The 20915-nt window shown below is 41.9% G+C and overlaps 1 protein-coding gene across 3 annotated transcripts in view; it reads right to left on the reverse strand.

The window, feature by feature from the left end:
• Window positions 1-10621, reverse strand: part of ATRN (attractin) — a 175850-nt gene extending 165229 nt beyond the window's left edge. For all 3 annotated transcript variants that reach the window (XM_082858005.1, XM_082858002.1, XM_082858003.1), the window contains exon 1: window positions 10080-10621. In XM_082858005.1, coding sequence (XP_082714131.1) covers window positions 10080-10462 — 383 coding nt within the window. In that variant the 5' untranslated portion in view covers window positions 10463-10621. The remainder of the gene's footprint in view (window positions 1-10079) is intronic.
• Between the last annotated feature and the right edge of the window lie 10294 nt (window positions 10622-20915).

Raw genomic sequence — 20915 nt, forward strand, 5'->3', positions numbered from 1 at the left:
GAATGTACAGTGGAGAAAGGATAGCCTCTTCAATAAGTGGTGCTGGGAAAACTAGACAGGTACATGTAAAAGTATGAGATTAGAACACTCCCTAACACCATACATAAAAATAAGCTCAAAATGGATTAAAGACCTAAATGTAAGGCCAGAAACTATCAAACTCTTAGAGGAAAACATAGGCAGAACACTCTATGACATAAATCACAGCAAGATCCTTTTTGACCCACCTCCTAGAGAAATGGAAATAAAAACAAAAAATAAACAAATGGGACCTAATGAAACTTCAGAGCTTTTGCACAGCAAAGGAAACCATCAACAAGACCAAAAGACAACCCTCAGAATGGAAGAAAATATTTGCAAATGAAGCAACTGACAAAGGATTAATCTCCAAAATTTACAAGCAGCTCATGCAGCTCAACAACAAAAAAACAAACAGCCCAATCCAAAAATGGGCAGAAGACCTAAATAGACAGTTCTCCAAAGAAGATATACAGACTGCCAACAAACACATGAAAGAATCCTCAACATCATTAATCATTAGAGAAATGCAAATCAAAACTACAATGAGATCTCATCTCTCACCGGTCAGAATGGCCATCATCAAAAAATCTAGAAACAATAAATTCTGGAGAGGGTGTGGAGAAAAGGGAACACTCTTGCACTGCTGGTGGGAATGTGAATTGGTACAGCACTATGGAGGACAGTATGGAGGTTCCTTAAAAAACTACAAATAGAACTACCATATGACCCAGCAATCCCACTACTTGGCATATACCCTGAGAAAACCATAATTCAAAAAGAGTCATGTACCAAAATGTTCATTGCAGCTCTCTTTACAATAGCCAGGAGATGGAAACAACCTAAGTGTCCATCATCGGATGAATGGATAAAGAAGATGTGGCACATATATACAATGGAATATTACTCAGCCATAAAAAGAAACGAAATTGAGTTATTTGTAGTGAGGTGGATGGACCTAGAGTCTGTCATACAGAGTGAAGTAAGTCAGAAAGAGAAAGACAAATACCGTATGCTAACACATATATATGGAATCTAAGAAAAAGAAATGTCATGAAGAACCTAGGGGTAAGACAGAAATAAAGACACAGACCTACTAGGGATGGACTTGAGGATATGGGGAGGGCTTGGAAGGGTAAGCTGTGACAAAGTGAGAGAGTGGCATGGGCATATAAACACTACCAAACGTAAAATAGATAGCTAGTGGGAAGCAGCTGCATAGCACAGGGAGATCAGCTCGGTGCTTTGTGAGCACCCAGAGGGGTGGGATAGGGAGGGTGGGAGGGAGGGAGACACAAGAGGGAAGAGATATGGGAGAAAAAAGAAAAATCCTTGTATAACTTTGCAAGATGTCTCCAGTATTTCAAAAACCAATGCGAAAGGGGAAAATTAAGTGACAATTACAGCCAGTTTGGCCTTTTCATTCAATTTTGAAAAACCATCCACACAGGAAGTATGCTATTTGCAAAGGAATGCTTACATACAGCTGAAAACCACTATCTTTTTATCATTTAGAAACAAAACACAAAAAAATTCTAAGAAATAATTTTTAAAGCACAAATGGATGAATAACAAACATGAGGACAGGAAAGTTGTCTATTTCTATAGTATAAAGCAGAGCCAAATACAATCTCTATTTTAATATATATTCGATCCCCAAACTAAATGTCACTTTTTATTTGTGTATAAATAATGCTTCTCCTTACTCAATTAATTTAAAATACATGTTAAAGAGGGAAAAGAAATTTTTCTTTTTATATTATGAATATCATTACAAACTGTATTCAAAATGTATGTTATAATGTTTAATAGGAAGTTACTTTTTACTATTTAAAATCACCTTATCAAAAATAGGATACATTTTTTAATGTGTAATTAAGGTAGTCCACAAGATTATACATTTTTGTGAAAGGATTTGTGAATCAAAAAATATAGGAAACACTGGTCAAGAGGTTACTTTTGTGTCCCTTAACAGCACCTGACACAATTTCAGCCTCTAATGCTTATAGGCTTATTAATAAACAAATTAGAAAATCCTTAATTAGAATGTAAAAAGTACCAAGAGGAATTAATTGGAAAATTCATTCAACTTAATAACTGTACACCGTTAATGTCAAATTCTAAAACAATAAAGAGGCAATTCAGCCATAACTAAAATTGACTTCTATAAGTGAAAGAGAATTCTAGATAAGTAAACACGTTAATAAATAGCCTGAATTAAGCTTCACTCAAAATGTACTTGAAAAAAAAAATGAAAAAAAAAGTGTACTTGAAAAAACAGAAAACTTAAAGAATTAAAATCTGAAAGGATGAAATCAAACCACGGTCTCAGGTGTTAAAAGAAAAGCAGTTAAAGGGATATGACATCAATAAAAGGAGGAGAAAGAAAAAAGCAAGGGAAATAAAAGAAATTCACCCTAAGGAGGAAAAATTAGAAAAAGTCAGGCTAACAATAAAGGGCCAGTTTGAAAGTATAGGGAGAAAAGGAAAAATGGAAGGAAGAAAGCAACAAAACGAAGGATTAGATTAGTATATAACATATGAATAAGAGGCAGTTTTGCCATCATGCATTTGGGAAATCACAGAAAATAGTAAAGAGTATAAATGAGAAACAAGTTTCATAATAGGTTAGTGGCTGATGAATTTCTAGATACAATCATTAGGGAAAGTACAACCACAGTTTCATTTCAGTTTTAGGAACAAGATTGTATTTAAAGAGAAAAACCAATATGATTTCTGTTCAACCACGCTAACAGGTACCTACTTCTATATTTAATTCTCAAGATAAAGATAACCTACAAATTTATTAAATAAGTTAATCACAATTAGTAAAAACTGTTTTGATCATAAACATACTCTGCTTTTTTCCTATATATTTATCTGTCTTCTATACTGTAGTAAATAAAATGCATTTGCCTATCTTGGGAACCTTTCACAGAGGTAAAGTTTAAATGTCAGATACCTGCTTTCAAACATATTAGGCAATTATATTAAGACATTCATGCTAAATTTTTCTTTTTACTCAATAAACATATTTTTACCTTTTCATCTAAGTAAACTCTTCCAGGAATCAGCCAAAAGCTTGAAAGGTCTGTTATGTATTTTATATAAAGTTTCCACCCAAAATAACATAAATTCACACAACATAAGCACATATTTTGTTGATTCTTCCCATAATCCTCTCTTTTTTCCCTGTCACATATCAAGGGATGAATAACTGCCATTCAATGACTTGGCTCTCAACACAGAACAGTCTTCACTGCAGTAACCTCAACATTCCACATAGTGGGTCCCTCATGGAGTGAATTTCTGATAAACTGGGGGACCAGCATGATACGATATTTTCCAGACCATTCCCAATTTTCATCATCAACACTTACTGAGTATTCACCAAACAGCAGGTTCTAAGAATAGGCAGCGATGTCACTGTCCTCACCCGCCCGGTACTGGCCCCACTTTCTGGTGACAGTGTGTTTTCCGTTTTCCTTCCCCTTTCTCAGTCCTTCCATCTATGAAGTTGGACCCTCATCCCCCAGCTCCAGAGAGGTACTCAACTCAGGTCTAATCAGTCAGAACATTCCCAGGACACTAGCCACAGTGACTGCTTCAGTAAAGGACAAGGGACCAACCAGCGAGACTCTCACTCTTCCTTATCTGTTACACGCTCCTAAGGAAAAGTTACTCTTTTCCAGTGTGATTTAGCTCCTGGAGACATCACATGAAGAGAGCCTGCCTGAAAGTGAGGCCAGTAAAGAGAGGAGAGAGACCAACTGGTCACCTGGATCTACCCACATATGAAGCCAACAATATCCCCTGGACTTTTCTGTCACATAAACCAATAAATCTCTCCCATTTTTTTCTCTTAAGCTTGTCTGAGTTGGGCATCTGTCACTAAAAGAACTTTGATAGAAATTGTATCCAATACAATTTACAAATAGAGTGACAATTAATGAGCCTCTGAATGTGAAACTAGATAAAAAGAGCTAAAGTACAGGGCAGTGAGAACAGCCTGATCCTGAGCTGGAAATTGGCAATCCCAGTTATGCAGTATCAGAGAAACAAGTTAAAACTACTGCCCGCGGTAACAGGGTTTGGATCATGTGCCCAACATGATTGGAACATTGGGAGATTCGGTATTAAAAAGTCAGTAATTTAGACCATGTTATCAATTCCAAGAGGATAAGGCCCAGGTAGGGGTAAAATAGGTGAAGGGGATTAAGAGTTACAAACAGCCAATTATAAAATAAATAAGCCACAGGGATGTAATATACAGCATAAGGAATATGGTCAATAATACTACAGTAATTTTGTATGGGAACAGATAGTTACTAAACTTATCATGGTGATCATTTCATAATGTACGCAAATGTCAGATCACTATGTAGTACACCTGAAACTAACATAATATTGTACATAAATTGTATTTCAATCAAAAAACAAAACAGGGAATTCCCTGGTGGTCCAGTGGTTAGGACTCTGTGCTTTCAGGGCACGGGTTCAAACCCTGGTCAGGGAATTAAGATCCTGCAAGCTGTGCAGCATGGCCAAAATAAATAAAATAATAAAATACAAAAACAAAACAAGAGGATAAGGCCCAAACTCCTTGGTATGGAGTTTAATGATCTGGCCCTAGGTCCCTCTGTATGTTAGGAAGGTTTCTGAGCAAGACAGTGATACATGTTCTCAGGGGATTATATGACACAGGGTAGAATGTATTCTGGAGGTGCAAGAAACCAGCCAGGGTGCAACAGAGGCAGGTCAGCAATAAGGTGAAGGGCCAGGTGCACTAGGATGGCAGCAGGAAAAATGGAAAGGAACACATTTCTAAGACTTTAGAGAAGGGAGAACAAACAGAAGGAGCAAAAGATTACTCCTAAGTTTTGACCTTTGGTTATCTAAAGTAGAATTTGCTACTGAAATAAGGAAGTACAAAGGAGAACACTATTTTTTTCAATGAGGATAAGAAGTTTGGTCTTCGATGTGGCTTAGTATGAGGTGGACAGCACAACATCCCAATAAAGATTCCCAGCAAACAGTGGAAGACAAGACAATGAAATTCAGGAGAAATAAAAGGACAAAAGACAAACACGGCAGTCATATAGGTACAGATGACTTTTTTTTAAGTCATAAAGAATATATAGCAGAACTTCATTCCTTCATTCAACGATAGTTATTGAGCACTATGTCTCAGCCACTGCTCTAGGCTCTGGGAATATAACAGTGAGCAAAACAGATAAAAATTCCTGCCTCATGGAGCTTATATTCTACTGGGAAAAACAGACAAGTCTAAATTTGATTCATGAACATAAATTTAGAGCTTCAGGTTAATACTTCTTAGTAATTACTGTAAGCAAAATAAGTATTTATTTTACCTTCTTATATCAAATTTTATTTTCCAGAATTTTCACTTCACTAGTTAGAAAAACATATTTATGTCCTCAGGCCAGTAGCCAGACAGATTCAAGTAAATTAAGATTTTTTTTTTTATGCTAGCTTTCCTATTGTAACAAACCTATTTTCCCTCCTTTGTTTCTCAGAGTGTTGGGATTATGTCAGCCCTTCCAAATAATGTCCATAAAGGATGACTCGACTCAGAAAAAATGAGAGGCCAAATGGTATAAAGGAAAGCATATGTTTGGGAATTAGACAAGGCCTGAGTTCAGATCTCAATTTTTCACAAGTTGTGTAACCTTGGGCAAGTTACTCTGTATCTCCAAGCTTCGGTTTACCCAACTGTGAAATGGGAATAACTTCACTCTAAGGATTAAAAAGAATAATTTCTAAAAGGCCCTTGACACAACACCTGGAAAAAATGGAGAAATGCTAGAAAAATGGAAGCAGCTACTGCTGCAACTATTACTACTACTATTACTGCAATGTGCTGTGCACAAAACAGATGCTGAATAAATGCCTTTCTTTTTCTTCTATAGACAGTATTAATATCATGGGCAACTATAAGGCTCTAATTCAGCAGGTTATTGTATTCTAACCTCCCAGAAGTTGTATACAGGAACTTAAAAGAATTAAATGCGTATTAATTTCATAAATGAGCTTAACATCTTTATTTTCTAACTTAATGTGATATATTTATCCTCCAAACAAAAGTTTCGATGGTGATATCACAAGTAGAAAAACATGATTACTGAATCACATAAAAATGAATGGAAGTGGCATTGCTTTAGAAATCATCCACCAAAGATTTCATAGTTATTTTTATTAAACTGACACCATTAACTTTATCCTCTGTAATTAATCATTTCTATAGTATCTTATATTTGGAAAAAAAATTAAGTGATTTTCTAACTATAACCACACAATAATCCAAATTGTAAACAACACCCTCAGAGTTGTCCTGAAGATTAAATGGCACAATATACATGAAAATGCCTGATCCAGTCCGTGGCATGTAGTATGGACTCAGTATGATAACTTTAGTGAAATCTAACCCTCTTATTATCCTACATTCCTTTCAATTAATAAAAAGGACCTTATAACAGCAATTGTAACACAGGATTTATGGAACTAAAAGGCTTAAAAATCACACCAACCTAATGCTGACCCAAACCAGAAAGGTATTCATTCTAATGTCTCGAAGTTTAATAACAAAGAGGTTTGTAAGTTAAATCAAGACCCATACCAACACATAATAAAAACCAACATTTCACTCTTCCCCTAAAAAATCCTACAACTAAAAATTTAATGAAAGGTTTTTTTTAAAGCCTAGAAATGTAAGTTCCTCTTACTTTCACTTTTTTAAAATATTGCTTCTTTTTTTTTAAGATTTATTATTTATTTATCTTTGGCTGCATCGGGTCTTAGTTGCAGCATGCAGGATCTTGGCTGAGGCATGTGGGATCTTTTGTTGGGCACACGGGCTTCACTCTAGTTGTGGTGTGTGGGTTTTCTCTCTCTAGTTGTGGTGTGCAGGTTCCAGAGCGCGTGGGCTCTGTACTTTGCGGCATGCGGGCTCTCTAGTTGAGGTTTGCGAGCTCAGTAGTTGTGGTGTGGGCTTAGTTGCCCGTGGCATGGGGGAATCTTAGTTCCCTGACGAGGGATCGAACCTGCGTCCCCTGCATTGGAAGGTGGATTCTTTACCACTGTACCACCAGGGAAGTCCCTTACTTTCCTTTTTTTAAAATGCAAATTCCAGAATCCCACAAAATATAATGAAATTATCAGAATAAAGGTCATAACTCTTTGCCCAGGAAAGAGCACTGATACCAGCTGGAACTGGCTCAAGTGGAGTGTCCACAACAACCAGGGGTGCCCCTTCACTCACGGATGACGCCATTTGAGACAACCAGTGTCAGGACTGGATGTTCCCCCTAACAAGTAGCTTTTCTCCAATCCTCTGGACTGTCCACGTGAACACTTGGACCTGCTTTCTCTATATGTAGATGACTCCAATACTTACACCTGTCCCACAAGGTAGAAACCCTGTAAACACTCCAATCTCAGTATGTGCAAAATTAAACATCTCAAATCTGCTCCTCCTGTGTCCCTGTGTCTGTTAATGGTAACACCGTCCTCTCAATCAACTAAGATAGGATCTAGTTTTCTTTCCTTCACCATCCCCCTCTCTCTTCCCAAGAGCAAGCCAGTTTCAGAGAAAGATCTGTCATTCACCTCTACAATACCACCGAGCACCTAACCCTGCCTCCATTCCCACAGCTTATCTCAAGTTCTCGTTACCGCTGTCCTGACCCATGTCAACAGTTCCAATCTAGTTGCCCACCATCTCTCATGCTTAAAGTGAGTCCACCTTCTCTGAACATTAGACAGACTGATCTAGCTATATATATCCCTCCCCACTCTGTGGGCCCCCACGGTCTACTAAGGCATCCCAGATTTTCAGAACTTGAAGAACTCTCCTCTGACCCAACCATCCATTCACTTGATCGTGGAAGTTCCTCAAATTCAAAATGGTCTGGCCCCATCTTCAAAGGCCATTCCTGCTCTGGCGCCAATCTAAAAGCCTGTAATGTCATGAAAACAAGATGAACTATGCTATTCTACTGCTCACAGGCTAAAGGTCAAAATTCTCAACCCAACCAACAGGGCTCCACAAGGCCTGGCTCCTATCTCACCAGTCTTGCTCCCCTTTACTCTCTCTGCTCCAGCCACCTGGCTTTCTATCCATCCTGCCATGATCCCTCTCATCTCCAAGCCTCTGTACGTACTGGACCCTCAGCACCCCACCTCCCATGTAGGTGGTGGCATTTCACCCTTCAGATCTCAACTCAAAAGCCACTTATTCAGACACTAACCTTACCTTTCCAAACTAAATCAAGTCCTCCGTTTGCCCCCTCCTATTCACTTCCATAGCTTTAAGAAAAATCGTAAGGAATTGATTACTGTTCCCAAGCTAGAATGTAAGCTCCGTAAGAGCAGGACTGTGTCTGTCTCGTTAACCACTGTAATCTCATAACCCAACCCAGAGTAGCCCTCAACAAGTTTGTGTAGATTAATGTAGTTCATAAACCAGAACCACATTACCCAGAACCCTAAGTAAAGGTACAAGGCTGGCCCTACAGTACACTAGTCTTGAAATCACTTGCTTTCTCCATAACGACAAAGAGCTCAGCTCTTCAACGTTCTCCGTGTTCCCTTGAAGATCTGACATTACGTGAGTCTATAATTCTACGGTTCCAAACTTCTCTCTCGCAATTCTCTTCTATATACCCTGGCACTAGCAATACTTTACTTTCTGGTCTCCACAATTTTGTTTCCATCCTTTGTTCCATCTGAAATTTTTTTCCCAGTGCCACACTTCCAAATCCTACTATCCTCAAGTACTCAAATCCAACGTCACCTCCTCCTCAAAATATCCCTTGTACCCCCTCAGCTAGTCACACCCTCTCTGCCCCTGAATTCCCACAGGTTCTCCCTTACCTCATTCAGGTCTCAGATCAAATGTCACTTCAAATGAGTGCCTTCTCCTAAAGTTACCAACTGGTTATAATTGTCTATCAGGCCATCCTGACTTACCTTCTTGACAGCACTTACCATTACCTAAAATTATTTGTTCTTTTCTTTCACTTATTTATTTACTTCTTGTCTGTCTCCCCACTAGAATGTAAGATCTATGAGAGCAGGGACCCTGCCTGTCTTGTTCTTCATATTTCCCCACTCTTCCCTATCTGACATCAAAAAAATTCAGTAAATATCTGCCAAAAGCATGAATGACTCTGTAGCCCTTATGATTATGGTTATCTACGTACAAATCTTTCTCTAGCTATATTCCAAACTCCTTGTGGACTAGGCCAAAGTCTGGCTAATCTATTTGTTTGTATTATCCAGAAATCCTTGCACAACTAAAGCAAATAATACTTAACTACTAATTAATCAATGAGTGATCTCTCCAAGAGGTACTGCCCTGAACCAGGCCAACTCAGAACTCCATATTCTCCAGAAACCAGGGCAAACAGGAACCTCCTTCGATGCCCTCTCCATGACAGACCTTGTTCCAATCCGCCTCCTCCAGTGAGCTTCCAAAGGCTAGTTTCTTCACTTTCCTTTAGCCAATAACCGATGGTTCTTCTATCTCTAATATCTCACAATCCTACCCTTTTCCCTTCTATCTCCAGACAACGAAGCTCTCCCAGGGCCCTGTTTCTTCGGAGTACCCCACATCTCCAATCAGTCCAGGAACTCATCAGGCTCTAGAGAACGAAGGGTTGTTCCAAAGAAATGTTTAAGGAAGACTGGCTCTCTCACCTTTTCTTTTATACCTCGTTTTTCCAAAAGAGGCCCAGTTTCAGAGACTGGCTTTGAAACTCTTCGGGATCCTAAGCTTTCGTCCCATGTAGTCCGCCGCGCCCAAACCCCTTTGGGGTGCCCCCACCCTTGCCTCGAACCTTTTCAACTTCTCTTACAGGAAGACCCCAGGCCAGAGACGATGACCTCCCAGGAAGCAAATGGTCTTCAAACACCATGGGGCGGCCCTATCCCCCCCACTTTCTGTCGGGCAGCCGCCTCCGGCCTGGGGCCGTCTCGAGCGGCCCTTAAGCCTCGGCCTCTGGCTGAGCCCTACCCTCCGACACCCCCCCCACACCACTCACCTGAAGCGGCCCCCGCAGTGCTGGCATTGCTCGCCCACCCAGCCGGCGGGGCAGACGCACTGGCCAGTGCCAGGATTGCAGCGGCCGCCGTTGACACAGGGCCGGTCGCATTCCTTGGCCTCTGCTGAGGCTGAGCCCGACACCGCCGTCGCTGCCGCCGCGGCCTCAGCCGCCCAGGGAAGCAGCAGCAGCGGCGGGAGCAGCAGCAACAGCAGCAGCCGCCGCCGCCGCCGTGGGAGGCGCAGCCGGGTCCCCAGCCCTGGCCTCCCAGCCCTGGTCGCGTCCCAGTCCCGGCACCGCCTGCTGTTCCTGCTCCCGGGCGCTGGCGTCGCCACCGTCCTCCTCCTCAGCCTCGCCTCAGTCGCCGCCGCCGCCGCCACCATCTTCCCGGGGCTGAGACGGTGCCCCACGAACACATATACATACACACACACACACACACACACACACACAAACACACTCACACACACACAAACACGCGCGCGCGCGCACACCACAGGGCACAACCGGCTCTCCTTCCCCTGGCCGTGCGGGGCGGGGCTGTGCGGACGGTGGCTCGGGCGGTCAATCCTGAGGGCGGGGCGGGAGCTGCGCGGGACGAGGGGTCGGCGCATGCGTGCGTGGGCGGGGCACGCGGCCCTGGAGGCAGACCTCTAACGCGGATCCTGGGATAAGGCGAGGCCTTTCCGACCTCTAACGAAGCGCCCTAGTGCTCTAGTTTTATCGCTTAGACCGGCGAGGCAGACCCTGCGTAGCGGTCCTGAAGCACCCTTTTCCCGTTCGCTGCCTCGGATCCGGTCCCTCTGCTAACCAAGCCAGCAGAGTTGAGCCCTGCGGTCCCGAAGACCCCGGCGCCGGTCATCGCTCTACCCCAACTCTCGCTGCGGGGCAGAAAGGGCCTAGGAGTCAGCGTCGTGGTGTGACGCTAAGTGCGGTACTGTAGCAGTGCTGCTTTTGAGCTTCTGCTTTGTCCTCTGTAGTATAGGGTTAACGAAGTAACACCTGTGTTAAGAACCTAGCGCATTGGCTATGCTCAATAAATGCCTAGAACTGAAGACACAGTGCGCCTCCCTTGATACAGGCTGATTAAGTAGCAGACCAGACCACACACCTTTAATCCTGTACAGGAAGTTTGAGGTTACCTTGCTCCCCGCTATTTGCCCTCCAATCATCTCTGAAGAAAGGGCAGCATAAAATTAGGAACTGGAGCATCCCCCCTCTCCCCCCCTCATACACAGTTCTGCTCCTGGAGCCCTTCTTGTCAGGTAGTTTGTTACTTTGGTGCCCCCCAGTGAAACATGCCTCCTGGCAGTACAACCTTGTGTGGTCCCTGACCCTGGAATCTGGACAGACCTGTGACTCGATTTAACTGAAGAAGAATGTGGGGCAAGTGATGATGTGCCAGTTCCAGTTCTGAGCCTTTAAGAACAACCTAGCAATCTTGATTTTGAGCTCTTGATAGTCCTGAGCTGCAGCTGCTCTTCCACCTTGCTGCAGAGAGACCACATGGAGGAAAAGTAGGAACCCAGTTATCACCAAGAACTGAGATCCCAGACACAAGAACCTGGTGGACCCATCCCAGCTGAGGGACAAAGTCACTGAGGGAAGAAGCCATTGTTCCAGCCATCTCAGCCGTTCCACATTATGTAGAACAGAGAGAAGTCTTTCCTACTATGCCTTATCCAAAATCCTGAGAAATTATAAACTGGCTGCTGTTTTAAGCCTCCAAGTTTTAGAGAGCTTTGTTACTCACCAATAGATAACCAGAACATTGACATAAGCCTTGTGGTGGGATGAATATTCCCATGGCAGCTATCTCATAGTTTGGGCACCTTGCAGTCCGTGGGAAACAAAGAAAGGCCCTCATGTACCTGTGAAGCTTCTCTTCACAGAGCACAGAATTCTAAAATTCTACGATGTACCTCATACCCAGGTCCTGACCTTCTTCATTCTGCATCCCCTTAAGCCTGCTGAAGCTGAACTGCACAACAGCCGGCTCTCCACCCACACATCCCTCCTATTCCTACGTGAAACCCGTTGTTCAGCCTAGGCCCTAGCACTGGCATTCTGGTTTGCAGGTTATGTTTTGCTACAGTTTCCTACATGGCGATGTGCAGGATGAGACAGGAAAATGGAAGACATGGCCCTACCATGGGACAGGCTGACATGGAGCCATGCCCTGGCCTCAGGAGGCACTGCTCCTCCAGGCCAGAAGTGGAACCAGCCTATTCCACCACTCCCCAGAGCAAAACTGAGCTCAGGCTGTGAAGTTTCACGTGACTTTACCAACACCTGAGGTTAACAGGAAATGGCTCGCATCTACACAGCAGCAGTATGGCTGCTCTCCAAAGCTCTCAAAACTTGCTGCAGCAAACGTTCTTTTTCTTACTTCTTTAACCTACTCCCTCCTCTGATTCTTTTTCCTTAGCCTTCAAACATGCTCAAATTATCTTGTCCTTAAAAAACAAAATCTTTTCTTGTGACGGGAAGTATTGATATTTTCTTTCTCCTTTACTGTTGTTGTCAGAGTCCACTACACTTTCTGTTTCTGTATGGTGCATTAAAGATGGCTACAAATTCTTTTACACTATTTATGTGGGGAGGTGGGGACTAATCCCCCCACTCCTTGAATCTGTGGTGGCTTTAATGATTTGTTTAACCAGTAGACTATGATGGAAGTGATGTGTTGAGACTTTTGAGTCTAGGTCATAGGAAGTTTTGCAGCTTCCTCCTGAGTGTCTTGGAACACTTGCACTGGGGAAATCCAGCTGCCTTAAAAGAAGTCTAGCTACTCTAAGACTGCCATGCTGTGAGGAAGCCAGCCCACAGCCATTCAAGTCTTCCAAGTTGAGGCCCCAGACATTCATGAAGCAGAGGGGTATCACCTCTGCTGAACCCACCCCAAATTACAGGTATACGAGCAAAATAAATAAGTGTACTTTTTAAGGCACTAAATTTGTTACACAGCAATAGATTACCAGAATACTGTGTAACTTGCTTCCACCAAGAACAAGTCTTGTGAGGTAAACTTGATTAAGAATTGATCAAGAATGGCTGTATAATTATGTATACAAATATCATGTATAGCTAGTCATCTGTATATAATACTAAGTGGGTTCTGGTATAATATCCAGTCACTCCTTACGAAAGGGATCACTGCAGCTCTGGAAGCACTTCTGTTCGACTCCTTATTCCTTATCACCAAGGTACTGTGGCTGTTCTACCTGAAATCCCATGCCACCTGTTTCTCCACTAGTCCTTATCAAAGCAGCCACCTCCAGGTCCCAGAAACATTAATGCCAACAGCAAAGAATTCTTAGCCTTTGATCTGGAACTGTTCTAAGTCCAGACTCTAAATAACATAGTTCTTACTAACAGCATGGCCAGGGACATTTGTTACTAAGATGGTTTGAAGTTGCCTCTGCCGGTTTTTTGGTTTTTTGTTTTTTTCACTCAAGAAAAGCATTCTCTCCGTGTGGCCCTTCTGCTCTCTCTGATTTCATGTCATCATTTTCTATATCTTTACTTGCATTATAACATTGTCTCCAGGTCATGGACATGGATGAATTTTTATATTTTTTTATGCATGCAGTGTCTTAGGTCTGTTTCCCTAGGAGCAGACCCTGAAACAGGATTTGAGTGCATAATTCATTGGGAGAGTACTCTTAGGAGAAAGGCAATAAAGGAAGCAGGATAGGGCAGGGAAGGTAGCTGATAAGATGTGGTCTTATTTGGAGCTTCAGCCTGATCTTATGGAGAGCTGTGGAGCATGAATTGTACCATAGAGTTGATCCCACCTTGAGGCAAAAGGGCCAGGATTTAGCAGCCATCACTCACAGTAGTAAGAAGGATCCAGTAAAGGAAATTTGGGAGGGGTACCAGCAGTTTACTACATACAACGAATATTTATTGAGCACTATATAGCAAGGATGAATGCTTCCCTGGTAAGATCTATCTGATCAGCTGTCTGACCTTCCCTAAGCATCAAAAGACCTTTCTCTGAACTGTTTGAAACATCAACATATTTTAGTATGCCAAAGGTCTTCTTATGCTTTTAGTATACATGAAATGAAGTAATTCCCTGATTACATGTGTCAGGATCTCACCTAACAGGTAAGGTACTATATTGCCTGTGAAAAAGGCTGATCCTGAAACTTTGGAACAATCACAACTGGGAGGGTTCTATGTAGGAATGAAGCTTATTGGGTTGCAGCTCCCATGTGAGGGATAGGTTAACTTACAAACATAAGATCCCAATACTCTTTGGCAGGCTCTAAGGGAAAGTGTTTAGGGATCCTGGACCTGGGAATGCAGAATTAGCCCCCTGAGCTATGGCAGAGCCCCTGTGGCCTCCATAGACAAGCCTCACAAATATAGGAAGTGACCTTTACATCAGCTCAAGGGACAAAACCCAGTCTTGGGAAGACATAACCAATTTAAAGGCAGAGGACTTGAAATTTCTATTGGATGAGCTGGATGCATGCCCCTTTCCCCAAATTTCTATGATAGAAAACTAAAAGCCTTCTCCTGTACATAGATTAGATGTTATGAAAACAATAATAACATTAAAAGACAACTGGCCTTGCTAAATAGTACACCCATGAAGAATGACTTCAAATTAGAGCTTCCCAAACTAAAGCCATTTTCCCCCAATTTTATTGAGATATGATTAACATACAGCATTGTATAAGTTTAAGGTATACAGCATAATGATTTGACTTCCATACATCATGAAATGATTATCACAATAAATTTAGTGAACATCTATCATCTCATACAGATATAAAATTAAAGAAATAGAAAAATATTTTTCCTTATAATAAGAACTCTTAGGATTTACCCTCTTAACAATTTTCATATAACATACAAGAGAGTTTATTATATTAATCATGATGTATATTACATCCCAGCACTTATTTATCTTATACCTGGAAGTTTGTACCTTTTGACCACCTTCATCCAATTCCCCCACCCCACAACCTCCACCTCTGATAACCACAAATCTGATCTCTTTTTCTGTAAGTGTGTTTATTTGTTTGTTTGTTTTTCAAGTATAATTGACCCACAAAACTATTAGCTCCTAGCGTACAACATAGTGCTCAGTATTTCTTTTTTTTTTTCTCCAGCTTTATTGGGATAGAATTGACATATAACATCATGTAAGTTTAAGGTGTACAACATGTTGATTTGATACACTTATATTGCAAAATTATTACCACCATAGTATTAGCTAACACCTCCATCCCATCACATAATTACCATTTCTTTTTTTGTTGGTGAGAACATCTAAGATTTCCTCTCTTAGTAACTTTCAAGTATATAACTCAGTATCATTAGCTATAACATAGTGATCAGTATTTCTATACCTTCTAAAATGATCACCATGATGTCTAGTTACCATCTGTCACCATAAAGATATTACATTATTATTGACTGTATTCCCCACACTGTACATTTCATACCTGTGACATTTATTTAGTAACTGGAAGTTTGTCCCTCTTAATCTCCCTCATCTATTTCTTTCATCCTCCCACCCCACACCCGAAGCCATCCTTTTTGATTAAAACTTCTCAGAATTATGGGTAACAGCCTGTATTAGTTTTCTGTGAGTGTTGTAACAAATTACCAAAATCTTGGTGGCATAAAACAACAAGAATTTATTCTCTCACAGTTCTGGGTTTCAGCAGGGCTGCATTCCCTCTGGAGACTTCAGGGGAGAATGCTTCCTTGACTGTTCTAGCTTCTGCTGGCTGTTGGCATTCCTTGTCCTCCGTGGCTTGTGACCACATCACTCCAATCTTTGTCATCACATTGCCTTCTCCTCTGTGTTGTCTTCTTCTGTGCGTATCTCTCTTATAAGAACACTTGTCGGGCTTCCCTGGTAGCGCAGTGGTTAAAAATCCACCTGCCAATGCAGGATGCAGGGGACACGGGTCCGAACACTGGTCCGGGAAGATCCCACATGCCGTGGAGCAACTAAGCCCATGAGCCACAACTACTGAGCCTGCGCTCTAGAGCCCGTGAGCCACAACTACTGAAGCCCACATGCCACAACTACTGAAGCCCATGCGCCTAGAGCCAATGCTCTGCAACAAGAGAAGCCACCACAATGAGAAGCCTGCGCACCACAACAAAGAGTAGCCCCTGCTCCACTGCAACTAAAGAAAGCCCGCACAGCAAGGAAGACCCAACGCAGCAAAAAGTAAATAAATAAATAAATAAAAATAAAGTTCCCTTAAAAAAAAAAGAACACTTGTCATTAGACTTAGGGCCCACCTGGGTAATCTAGGATGACCTCTTCATCTCAAGATCCTTAATTAATTTCATCTACAAAGACCCTTTTCCAATTATGGTAACATTCACGGGTTCTTGGGTAAGGATGTGGACAGATCTTTTGCGGTACCACTGTTCAGCCCACTACACAACCCTATACATGAAGTCAACTCATTCAATTTATTCATTTATGCAACTAATACTCATTGAATGGCTACTATGTACCAGAGATTGACCTAGGCTCTGGGAAGGCAGCAGTGAAAAAGCATATGAAAGAAAATCCCTGCTCTTCCTCACGTCCATTAGAATGGCTACTATCAAACAAATAAACAAACAAACAAAATCCAGAATAACAAATGGCAAGAATGTGGAGAAATTGGAATCACCGTGCACTGTTAGTGGGAGTGTAAAATTGTACAGCCACTGTGGTAAATGGTTTGGCAGTTCCTGGAAACATTAAAAATAGAATTACCGTATGATCCAGCAATATCACTTGTGTATATATATATATATATCCAAAATAATTGAAAGCAGGCTCTTGAAGAGATATTTGCATACCCATGTTCATTGCAACATTATTCACATTAGCCAAGAGGTGGAAGCAGCCCAAGCATCTATCAATGGATGAGTGGATGAACAAAATGTGGTAAATAGATACAATAGAATAGTATTCAGCCTTAAAAAGGAAAGAAATTTTGACACATGCTATAACATGGATGAACCTTAGAAACATTATGCTAAGTGAACAAAAAGATAAATACTGTATGATTCTACTTACATGAGGTAACTGGGAGGAGGGGAAAGTGGGCAGTGGTTGTTTAATGGATATAGAGTTTGAGTTTTGCAAGATGAAGAAGTTCTGGACATCAGTTGTACAACAATGTGAATATGCTTAACACTACTGAACTGTGCACTTACAGATGGTTAAGATGGTAAATTTTATTATATGTGTTTTTTTTAACCACAACAATTTAAAAATTGTGTTAAAAAATCCCTGCCTTCATAGAACTAATTAGGCATACACACACACACACACACACACACACACACACACACACACACACACATATTTTTTTTTTTTTGGTGCACCACTCAGCTTGAGGGATCTGAGTTCCCTAACCAGGGATTGAACCCCAGCCCTGACAGTGAAAGTGCCGAGTCCTAACCACTGGAACACCAGGGAATTTCCTCTTCTGACTTCTTACACTATAGATTAGTTTTGCCAGTTTTTTACTTTATGTAAATGGAATGCTACAGTATGGACACTTTTGTGACTGGCTTTCACTTAGCATTATGTTTGTGAGATTCATCCATATTGTTGTATCTAGTAGGTCATTTATTTTCATTTATCTACTATGAACAGTCTAGGAATCTAGCACAGGTCACTTGGTGAACATACGTACACCTTTCTGTTGGGTATATACCAGAGATATACTGATAAATGTTTAACAACCAGCTTGCTAGGGGGAAAAAAAGCTTTCATGTGTAGCATTTGTTGATTCCTACAGTGTAAATACTCCCGTCATGACCTATTTCAAGCTACCAACATGATGTCACTGAATGTGGGGCTAGGAAGGTGGTGCACAGAATCTGCTCCCACAAGCCAGTGGGAATCAGCTCCAGCACTGTGAATGCCTGGGAGGCCTACCAAGAAACAGACAGATGCCAAAACAGAATTAGTTCAAGAGACTTATTAGGAGAAACATCTGTGAAGGATAAAGAGAAAGGAAGCAGGAAAAGGCAGGAAGAGGAATCAGACTGGAATAAAAAACTGACAGCTGTGAAGGAAAGGGGGAAAGCAGGACTGGTTAAGAAGAGTCTCAGACTGCAGTGCAGTTCCAAGAAAGGCTTGTCCAGGCCAAAGGTGAGTGTTGGAGCCAAAGTTTCCTGTTGGAGTGGCCCTGAATTTCACAGGAAGAGGCCTACATTAGCACAAATGTGGTGGTGGAGCCAGACTGGCGGCCGTTGGGCTGCCAGTCAGTTACACTCCACACAGCAGGAGATCTGACGATTGTATTTTCATGATCTCCACAACTGACAATATTCCTTCGTGCCACCTCCCTGGAGATGAGTGGGATGGCTTCTCAATCAGTGTCTTCTCTACACTTACTTTTCACAAGTTAGATGCACAACCCTGACTTGGCTGACTTGTTTGGAAGCTGGACTGGCCACTTTAGACTGAATAAGCCCCAGGTTTCTTGGGTAATTCACTGAAAGAGAGGGATTCTAGAAGAAGACATTCTAGGATTTCCTCCTAATAAGGGCAGATAAGTGTTCTAGTTATTAATTAAAGTAATAGGAGTTGACCATACTATATTCCTAACGGATGGTTTGTACCTTACTGATTACTTAAGGAAAGAATAGAAAAATGGAGTAGCTAGTCAGAAATAGAAGCTGGAAAAGACCTTATAATCCAAGTTATAGTTAGCTATTGAACTAAAAGCAATGTGGTACTTTTAAAAAATGTCCACAAATTCTTTGATACTCCCTTTATCTTTATAAGTTGAAGTTTAATTCCTCTCCTAGAATGTAGGCCAGGTTTTAGTGACTCACTTCTAACAAATAGAATGTGGTAGAATGCAACCATACAAAGGATAGTCAGTCTCTCTCTCTCTCTCCCCACCATCCCACTTCTTTTCCTCTCTCTTCACTTGCTTTGGAAAAAGCCAGTCATCATATCATGAGGCCACTCAAACAGCCTGTGGAGAGGCCCAGGTGGTGAGGAACTGAGGCCTCCCATCAAGAGCCAGCACAAACTTGCCAGATACCTGTGTGAGCCAACATGGAAGTGGATCTTTTAGTCCCCATCAAGTCTTCAGATGATGGAAGCCCTGGCCAACATCTTAACTGACCTCTTGAAAGACCCTAAACCAGGATTGCCTAGTCAAGCTGCCCTCAAATTTCTGACCCACAGGAACCATGAGGATAGTAAATTGTTCTTGTAAGCCACTGAATTTGGGGGTAATTTATCTCATGGCAATAAATAACTTATACAGGCAACAAGAGTTTGGAAGTCCCCCTGCATACAACCAATGCCATAACAGAAGATATTAGCATTGAGACAACATGGCAAATCCATGGAAGATGTCCATTTCCTCATTTCCTGCTTTGGCTCAGAGAGAAGCCGTCTCCTCTCCGAGCTGACTCCCATCAAAGTCCACTGTCCTGGTGCCACTAGAAACACCATCTCTATTTCTAGAGCTCGCCCAAGGCCATAATACAGATTATTGCCAGGGTTGTGATCAAGGCCTCTGTTGCCTATGCAGGGGTCCAAGTTTCATGTTGCTGCTAAGCCACTGGTACCAGCTCCCATCATCTGAGAAGCCACTGGCAGTAATGCAGAATTCCTAACAGCGAAGTGGTTCTTGCATTCGCTTGTACTGTGACTGTGGCAGGAACCCCAAGGTGGGTGAGGAGCAGCAGGTAACCCTGTATACAGAGCCAGCTGACCAAAAGCCTGGCCTGTGACTAGAGGTATTGCCCAGATTGCAGTGTTTACCAAGTTAAACAGGCTAAAGCCAGATCAGCATATAAAAAGTGGCTCAAGGAACAGGGAGAGTTTAGCTATGAACCCCAGCAAGTCAGGGCCAAGGGTATGGATTATGGACAAGATTCAAAGAAGACAGAAAAAAAGCAGACCTGCAGGATGTCCATGGGGCAGCTTTGAAGCCTCTGCCTAAGGCCATGGTCTGGGCTTCCCCACCTGCAGCGCTGGCTTGAAACCATCAGGGCCCTTCTTCCATATACATTTCAAGGGAGTCTAAAGGTTTTTTTTCATGTGGGAAAAACTCCCCACAGAGTTGCCTGGGTTCAGACTTTGTATCATGCTGGCAAGGAAGCTTGAACATTTTATGTTAACTTAGGTTCCCTCAGAAGAAAGCCCTGAGGCGAGTATTCAAGGTTACTGTGGGAGGTAATCCTGGGAAGCTGGTAGGGGAGTGGGGAAGTGAGACATGGAAGGGAAGGGAAGTCAACACAGGGTGCTTTACCAAACCAGTTTCTGGTTTCAAGGGAAACTCTGGGAAATGGTGTAGGACACAAACCCCAGGGAGGCAACAGGACTGGCGTATTTGGGGGTATTTATACACCAACTCCAGTCAGCCATTGTTGAGAGCTGCTAGGGGAAGAGGTGTCAATTACTGTGGTGACCAAAACAGAGTTGCAGATATTGGTCGATCAATCTTTTTTTGTTTATTGGTCATTTAGGTGAATTGTGCGTTCATATACTTTTTGAATTGTGCGTTCATATCCTTTGCCCATTTTTCTATTGGTTTATAGTTTTATTATTGATTGATATATTTAGATACTAATCTTTTCTTCATTATATGTGTGACAAATACCATTTTCTAGATTTTTGTTCAAATTTTCACTTTCTTTATGGTATCACTCAATAAAGAGTCCTTATTTTTAGTGTAGATTAATTTATCAATTTTTATAGTCTGTGCTTTTTGAGTCTTGTTTAAGAAATCCTTTCCTGGGTCTTCCCTGGTGGTCCAGTGGTTAAGACTCTGCGGTCCCAATGCAGGGGGCCCAGGTTCAGTCCCTGGTCAGGAAACTAGATCC

Source organism: Leucopleurus acutus (assembly GCF_964270905.1).
Source record: "Leucopleurus acutus genome assembly, chromosome: 16".
Classification (NCBI taxonomy): Eukaryota; Metazoa; Chordata; class Mammalia; order Artiodactyla; family Delphinidae; genus Leucopleurus; species Leucopleurus acutus.